Consider the following 8206-nt stretch of genomic DNA (forward strand, 5'->3'; position numbering starts at 1 on the left):
ATATTTACCTTTTAAGATGTTTTAGATTCATGCTTCGAGGGCTGTCAGAAGAGAAAAGTGGCTTATATGCCGAACTGCACAGTAGACTGGACCCCGGAAACGAGCAGGATGGGACTAACACTGCGGACGGGAGGTCTAAGGGGAACATGGGAAATCTGTCTTCTGAAAAGGTCGCCGGTCTGGTGCTACATAAGCAGAGACGGGAGGGCATGGCTTCACAAGTCCAGCATGGAGGAGCCTTGACATGCCCCATATGACAGTGGTTGCTATATCAGCTCCCAGACATTCTTCTTGTTCTTCACGTTTGTACTTGACCAGCTCTACGGCCACCAGAGACTAGCTCCTTTTTCGTTTCGATTGATATTAGTGTTTGCGTGTGTTTATATATGGGTCGTTTTCCAGGAGCATAACCCTTTGGGAATGACTGAGGAGTCGTCTTTTGCAACTCTGTTTCCCCGCTATAGAGAGAAATACCTGAAGGACATGTGGCCTGAAATCAAGAAAGAGCTTGCAATGCACTTTGTTAAAGCTGAGCTGGATCTTGCTGAAGGCTCTATGACAGTCCGCACCACAAATAAAACATACGACCCGTACATCATCTTGAAGGTACACCCCTGTCATCTTGCTCCTTGTTCTCCGTTGCCTTCTGACTGCAACGGCACGGCTCTCTGAGGATGCTTCTATGAAACCTCTTGTACACTGTGAAACCTCCTCAGTAGCCAATGAAGGATATGCACGTAAGCAGAATGTGCTCCTCACGGTAAGCTTCTTATGTATAACACACTGGAGTGTTTGTAGACCTCGGGGCAACAGATGGCTGTATGCATTACTCACAGGCAAGAGATATGATAAAGTTATTGGCGCGCTGCGTTCCGTTGCAGCAGGCGAAAAAGATTCTTGAAGGTACAGCGGCAGGCCGCTTCGACTCCTTCTATCTCCCTTTTTCGCAGAGATTGTTATAATCTTGGTTCTTCTTACTGATGCTGCAGTCCGTTAGACAGGCAGCATGAGCTTCTGGCATAGCGAACTGTAACGCTGCGCTTCTCCTGTACTGTAGATTTTTTTCCTCAGACGAGATGATGTGCGATATCATAAAGATAGGAGGGATGGTCCGCAACAAGGTGAATAAGGCATTACATTGCCCTGGGGATCGATACATGGATAACAGCAGTGCCACGTCTTATTATTCGGCTGTATCGCAATCAATGTGCTATGTAGCAGTTTTCCTTCGCTTGCACCTGTCAAAATCAATTGTGCTTTATTCCATGAATGCCTCTCTCTACTTGTGGCAATAGCATTCTTATGGTTTTACATGCACTTAGATCCAGATGTTCGAAATTGAGCTACTAGGGAAAGGCACGCAATTCAACATACGATACCTTGCTTTCCGAATACGGGGGTCCGGTTTTCTATTTTCGTGTACTGCGTGTCAACTTAGGGTATGCCTGCATTTTATTGTGGTCGTTTTGGTTGGTTCCTGTGCTCGGATCAGGAGAAGTTTGTAAAACGCCGTCAGCGTCTTGTGGGGCCGAACGGAAGTACCTTGAAGGCTTTGGAGTTGCTGACAGAATGTTATATTTTAGTGCAAGGGCAAACTGTGGCTGTTATGGGCCACCTCAAGGGTTTAAAACAGGCAAGCTTCCCTTATTTTCATTGCACAGGCGGCATTTATAATTGACCGTTGTGAAATACACAAAGCATCAATTACGTAATTCTTTAAAGATAGGGATTGGTGGGGTATTAGGTCGAAGTAGACGATTGAAGTGCTGGCTCCGTTCCAAAGTATTCTTTTGGTGGCTGTGCACTAAGTTCAGTCATTATAGGAGTGTGCACGAGGTCATTACGCTGAGTTCATGTGTAACTTCATAGATCGAATGCAGCTGGTGTAAGGGGTAAATTCTTAATAGAGGGCTATCTACTGGAGATCAAGTTGCATTGAGTAGTATTTAGTCATAACACACACATGAGCGTTTACTTTGTAGTAACGGGCTTAACAATTTATATTAGTCCTTCTACAGGCTAGCTGCATCCATTGCCTTTGAGATGCCAATGACGTTCACCAAACTGAATAACAAGCCCGCCAGCGGAATCCGTCCGCCAGAGTTGAGTCACTAGAGCAGGCACATGACCCTACGGTTGTATGAACATTATCTGTTATTCGATAGGCGAGGCGCATCGTGGAGGACTGCATGAAGAACGTCCACCCTGTGTACCACGTGAAGGAACTGATGATCCGCCGCGAGTTGGGCAAGGACGAGTCTCTCAAAGCAGTTCGTCTTCTGTGTTGCTGCCTCCTCTTTCAGTACCTCATATCCTTCTGGATTCTTCATTACCTCTTTCAGTTGTCCGCTATCCGTTGTTTTCGCTTCCGCATATCAAGAGCCTTTTGGGGGACCAGGCTGATGCAGCTTCTGCAGTGCATGTACGGTGTGGGTTTGCAGGAGAACTGGGACAGGTTCCTCCCTCAGTTCAAAAAGCGCAACATTCAGAGAAAGAAGATAAAGGAGAAAAAACCCAAGAAGGAGAAGAGCCTATTCCCCCCGCCACAGACACCGCGCAAAGAAGACTTGCTGATGGAATCCGGAGAGTACTTCATTGATGCAGAAGAGAAGAAGGTACTTCGCCTGCCGTTATTCGTGCTCCTACTGCGTTTTGTACGTCGGGCGCAAGCGAATGCCCTCCCGCCGGACGCGGAATCTTCAATCTACTGTGGATTCTGAGTTCTATGGCTGCTGAGGCGCTTAGTGTGTATTAGTGCCATTGTTTTTTGTAATCTTTTCTGCGATCCCGCGGGTTGTCAAAACACATGCAGTTAGAGTGTCCGGTTAAAACCATATATCAGCACAGTTGTCTTCGCATTCGTTTATATCGGATTTGTTGTAAACCCGGTTACGCTGGAATGGACGCGACTACGGCTGAATGCCAGGTTTTGGTTCCTAGTCAGATATGTTTGCAGAGACGCAAAATGGAAGAGCTACCGGAAAAGCAGAAGCAAAAAACTGCTGAAAAACGGAAGAACCGCGCACAGGAATTCGTTCCAACTGCAGAGGACACGGTATGCTGCTCTATGTGCTGACTGTTTGGGCCCGGAGCTTCTTGTTTCAGAGCTACTCGGTGCACATCATACAGTCATCTGCCTCTGTGTAGACTAATGGAGTCACTGGAAATGATAAACTAGAAGCTCTTTGGATCTTGGGTGTTCTTTTTCGACGACTTGTGGCTGCCTCAGACAGCGAAGCGACATAAGCGTCTTGAGGAGAAGCAAGCAAAGATACGCGAGGAGCAACTCCGCATTCCAGTAAGGCTAGGGAAAACACCTGGAACTTGAGTTATCAAGGAACAACCCTGCCTAGAGACTAGAGCGGCAGCAGTGGGTGGGCACCCTGATCGATTGTCTAGCAGAGGGCTCTTGTTTTCCTGAGGTGTTCTGATCATACAGGATGCAGCAGACGTGGTTGAAAAGGTCAAGGCAACGCAGAAGGAGGGGCAATCCAAGCTGAGAAGTGCGTTTGCAGGTTTAGGTCTCGGCATTATTGACCATTTCTCCCTTCTGCGATACTTCCTCTTGTTATTGCGGCAATTCGCAGGGACTTATCAGTGCTAATTTGTCCAATGTGGGAAAATGTTTGATGTGATGTGATCGTTTTGCATCAGGCAGGCAGGTCGATGCCTCTTCCTTCTTATTATAATAATCCCCCTTCCATGCACTACCCCAGAAGACCGGCAAAGCGGCTTTTGCCAATGCCATGCGAGTTTTACTGTGATGCGAATCATTTGCCACTGAGAAGCTTACAAAGAGAAAACGAAGAGGAAGAAGGCCTTTGTATGCTCGTTTATTGATCTTATTTGCAACGTGGTAACTCGTTGGACCAAAAAATAGCCGGCGGCATATTCGGTGTTAGCGGGGTTTTTCAGTGTAGGGGGTTGGAACAGACAAAACGGCTGTTTCACCAGGCAGCAAATCAGACTCTTTTGAGTAATAGGCCCATGCTACTCGGTACATAAGTACGCATCGACATCAGCATGCATATAGGCATGCGCCTGTAAAGTCGGTAGGAAGGAGGCGAGCCCAGGAAGAATATTAAAATCATTACGCTGTGAATGTATTATGGTAGCGCAGTACACTTGGACAAACAGGTATAGTGTTAACTTACTGGTAACTTGGGCTGCGTGTAGTGGAGAGTCTTACTAAATTACTGGTGGGCGCGCTTTCGCACTGCGCAAACCTTTCCCAAGCACGGCTAGTTTTGGCGTTCATACCTTCCTTGCCTGCCCTTTTCCTCACTTAAAATAAAAAAGTGCCACGCAAGCTGCCCATTTCAGCTGCGAATGCATTGAAGTGGACTTATCGCGTTGGAACGAATGCGAGACCTAGCTATACTGCCACAGACAGTACCCATATGCACAATCCGAATGGCACGGGCTGCAGTCGCTGTCCCTTACTACGTAGGCGTAGTCAGCGAATCAGATGACTATTCTGACTCATCGAAGGCAAAATAAAGATGCCCAATATCAATGCCTGCGGTGAGCAGTGCTTCACGCACCCACTGAGGCGGCCGTGGCTTTAACCCCGTATCCAAAATGTCCCTGGTGCCTTCAAAAGCGCTGCAGCAAATACCGTTGTTGGTGGAGGCCCGCAAGGCAGCACCTGCATCGTGATCCGGTGCCACAGGAGTGCTTGTGCGCGCATCTTGCAGCTGAGCCGCGGAAAGAGATAGTCGTCTTCGCTTCAAAGGTGGCTGCGTACCACTCATTCCCCCGTCTGCCATGATCGTCTGCCTCGGATAGAGTCTTTCCAAAAATCCACAGACGAACTCATGAAAACGGTGCTCTTTGATGCTTTGTCGCATCTCCGAACAGAGATGTTTCAAATAGAACAAATTATGAAGCGTCAAGAGCTGCCCGACCATTGGGCTCTGCAGCGAACAGGAATACGATGGAAGGCGAACGCGAAAGGTCCATGCAACAAAAAAGTACCCAGGAGAGAGAATCTTGCGGTTGCGGCCTGCGCGTAGCTTCCACGAGCCATTAATTCTGGATGAGCATGCTTTGGTGACGTCAGCTCCGCTGCGGAGCAGATGAAAACTGTCAAGGTGGCTTACTCTGTTAAAGGTCGAATGCAGAAAGGCTCGGGAGTAAGAACGGCAGGTATAACAATCGCATTCCGGATCGAGGGGCCTGAGATCTAGTGCATATTTATGTTGCTTTATGCGGATGCTGCCCCAGCGCGTCATGGCCGTACCGAAACGCGCAGTGCGGCATGGAAAGACGCAATCAAACATATCGCACCCAAGAGCCACACATACCACCAGGTCCAACGCGTAGCCTACTCCCATCAGGTAGCGTGGCTTCCTCTTTGGCAGTCCTTTGTCTTCTCTCGTGCACTGCGGCAATGAGCGCATGGTTGTATACAACCAATAGCAAGGAGGAGTGCATGTCATATTTGGACGAAGTGATTATGTGTAAATATAGCAGCGATTATCACAAAAATCACCGTTACAGCCTTAGGACCTTTGACTTTGGTTGAGGGTGAGCCGATGACCTAAATCTGAGAGCATCATTGCTGCCCTCGAGAGAATGAATGAAGGCCTCAAATTCTTACCACGTCAACAACCCTCCAGAAGTCTGCCTTCCGTTCTCCACCCGAGAGGCCCCCAATGGCGCATCCATGGCACCGCCTCTTCTTAAACAACTGCAGAGCCCTCTCTCTAAGTTTCAGATCCAAGCCTCCCTGAACAATTCCAAACAGTGCCTGCCGACCAGGAGCGCCGTGGGCCACTATGCACCTGTCCAGCCATCTGAACCAAGGCAGAGAGAATCACACAAAAGTAGATGGTGAATAGCAGACATTCAGCTTATACATGCATTGTCTTAAATCCCCAAGTGTAAGTGCATGAAACCACCGGGAAGTCCAAGAACCAAAGTACTCAAAATCCGTATAGGGCTCTAACTCCCCCTATGAATTCAAATATTATTACGTAGTAAGGGCAGCCTGGTTTACTCTAGGACAGGAAAAGTAACGGGGCATCAAAAAACGTAGTATTGCCCCCCAATTCGTAATCAAAGCAGAACCAAGTGTCGCGCGGGGGCACTAATACCCCAAGGAAGGGAGCGCTCTTGCCTGATAGAACGGAGCATTGCGGCTTCCACGCGCTGAGGATCTGGGGTTGTGGAGGAGATGACATCATCAAGCTGCATTATAATGTCACTGCCGATCTGATTCTGCAGAAGCACCATAAATCAAAGAGAAATCGCAGGGCTCAAGAGGACATACAGAGAGAAGGTAAAAAGAGACGACAACGATGAATTCGATCAGACCACAGCCTGATCCATGTATAGTAAAACGCGTCCATCGAGAGGAATAGAACAGTGAGTGACAGCGAATTTTGAAAATGGCCTTACAATAAAGAGGCCTTCGACCACGCGGGATTAAAAACGCGTACACAGCCCTTCATTTGAGTTGTCAATAACTACTTAAAGAGATGACGAACAAGATCAAAGACCACCAGGTCATCCAGTATCAGGCTGCGTTGTCTGTTTGAAGCGCAAAAAGCTATTCCCTAGTACTGATTGCTGCAAACCATGAGACCATCCATGAGGTGTTCCTTGAACCGACAACTGACCTGCATCGCTACAGATTCCTCTGGGGTGAGGAGCACAACCTCGTCTGAATCTGTGTCTACCCTAGGCTCCGCAGTCTCTGTATCAGCTGTTTCGGTGTTGGCATTCCGTTGTTGTTGCTGCTGTCTCGCTTGTTTGCGTTTGGCCGGAAAGAATTTCTTCGAAAGTCCATGCTTTCCCAGGCGAAAGCAGACACCTTCTTCATACACGTCCATCAGCCGGCAGAGAGAAACCATTTGAAAGCCGCCGCTATCCGTAAGCAAATTAGCACCCCACCGCATAAAACGGTGCAGCCCCTTCCCGACTTCCCGCATGCGCCGGCCCCCAACTTGGCGGTACAGGTGGAATGTGTTTCCGAGGATCAAACGGCTAAACCACGTGGGTGGTTGCGGCAGGTCCTGCCCCTTGCCTTTCTTCTTTGACGGAACTGAATCATTAGTCCGTTCTGCAGCAGATGCTACCCCTGTGTCGGGAGAGGGGGCTCCTTCCACGGTGCTTGCTGTTCGTTCTCGATCGATACATTGCAGAAGTCCTAAGTGAATACCTTTGATTGCCCCATTGGTACCCACTGGCATAAAGACAGGCGTTTCAACATTACCGTGAGGCAAGCACAGAAGACCAGCGCGCGCCCTGCCATGTTCTGCCTCTACATGAAAGGCTAGGGGCCCCGGTCGCGGCCACTTAGATGCAATTTCCATTGCTGCTGCCTCTAGTTCCAGTGCTGCTGCTCGCTCCTGTGGGGTGGCTGCAGCTCTCACAGCAGGGCTTCCCTCAGTCTCTCGTGTCTCCGTAGAAGCACATCTGCTCGAAAGCTGCTGCGTATCTGTAGTCTCCGCAGTTTGCTGTTGGACGCCGGATCGAGAAGCCTTTGGTGCCTCATGATCAAAGGAGGTTACTTCAAGCGATCCAGTATCGCCTGGAGAGCTAGGATGCACCGCAGGGACCTCCACCAGAAGTGGGTTCCTCTCCGGGGTTGCCATAGCCGAAGAACCACGATTCCCCCAAAGATGTAGAGCCGAGAAATTCAGGTTCCAAAGAAGAGGCCATGCGGATTTTAGTTGAGCAATGCAATAGGCAAAGAATAATGGAAGGAAGTGGAAATTTATGGCATATTTGTACACTGCGTGAAGGCCTCGTGTGTACCCGTAACAACGGCCCCACAGCCAGGGGCCCCCCGCTGGAAGTAGTTGCCTCACATTGAGAATCCAGTAGTGGATGTCCCCTCCAGAAAATTATCAAGTTTCTTATTGTTTTATGAGAACTGCTATCAAATGTGTTCATTCTGCAGCTGTAAAACTACTTCGCCCGCACACCAGTTACCGATCATCTGCCGGCTTCAGGCGTCGCCGAGTGCTGGGCGAAAAGACAGCAGCTGGTCAGGAAGACGCTCGCAATGTGGTTATTGCAAGGGTAAAACAGTAGACTGTGGGTGTAATAACGAATAGGTACTCCAGTTAGAAAACATATACCGGAGCGAGAACTCAATGAGTCTCACGGAGGACCGCACGGAACATGACAGCTGCGAGGCCGTACACGATACACGCATCGTGGCCGATGTATCTACAGGGCTCATATTTCACCATGT

The 8206-nt window shown here is 48.9% G+C and overlaps 2 protein-coding genes across 2 annotated transcripts; one reads left to right on the top strand and one right to left on the bottom strand.

The window, feature by feature from the left end:
• Nucleotides 1-1076: 1076 nt before the first annotated feature.
• On the top strand, nt 1077-3689 carry LOC34620836 (KRR1 small subunit processome component homolog). The gene is made up of 6 exons (XM_026338064.1): nt 1077-1121; nt 1493-1633; nt 2957-3055; nt 3230-3298; nt 3440-3503; nt 3655-3689. Exons 1-6 carry the CDS (start codon nt 1077-1079, stop codon nt 3687-3689), a joined length of 453 nt encoding a protein of 150 aa, XP_026193849.1.
• Nucleotides 3690-4472: 783 nt separating this feature from the next.
• LOC34620835 (queuine tRNA-ribosyltransferase catalytic subunit 1) lies at nt 4473-7601 on the bottom strand. Its single transcript, XM_026338067.1, has 5 exons — nt 6624-7601; nt 6122-6222; nt 5603-5798; nt 5103-5384; nt 4473-4916 (listed from the first exon to the last, which is right to left on the bottom strand). The coding sequence occupies exons 1-5, from the start codon at nt 7599-7601 to the stop codon at nt 4473-4475; spliced, it is 2001 nt and encodes a 666-aa protein (XP_026193852.1).
• Between the last annotated feature and the right edge of the window lie 605 nt (nt 7602-8206).

The sequence above is a fragment of the Cyclospora cayetanensis genome, unplaced genomic scaffold, assembly GCF_002999335.1.
Source record: "Cyclospora cayetanensis isolate NF1_C8 unplaced genomic scaffold, CcayRef3 CcayRef3_contig_226, whole genome shotgun sequence".
In the NCBI taxonomy this organism is placed as follows: domain Eukaryota; phylum Apicomplexa; class Conoidasida; order Eucoccidiorida; family Eimeriidae; genus Cyclospora; species Cyclospora cayetanensis.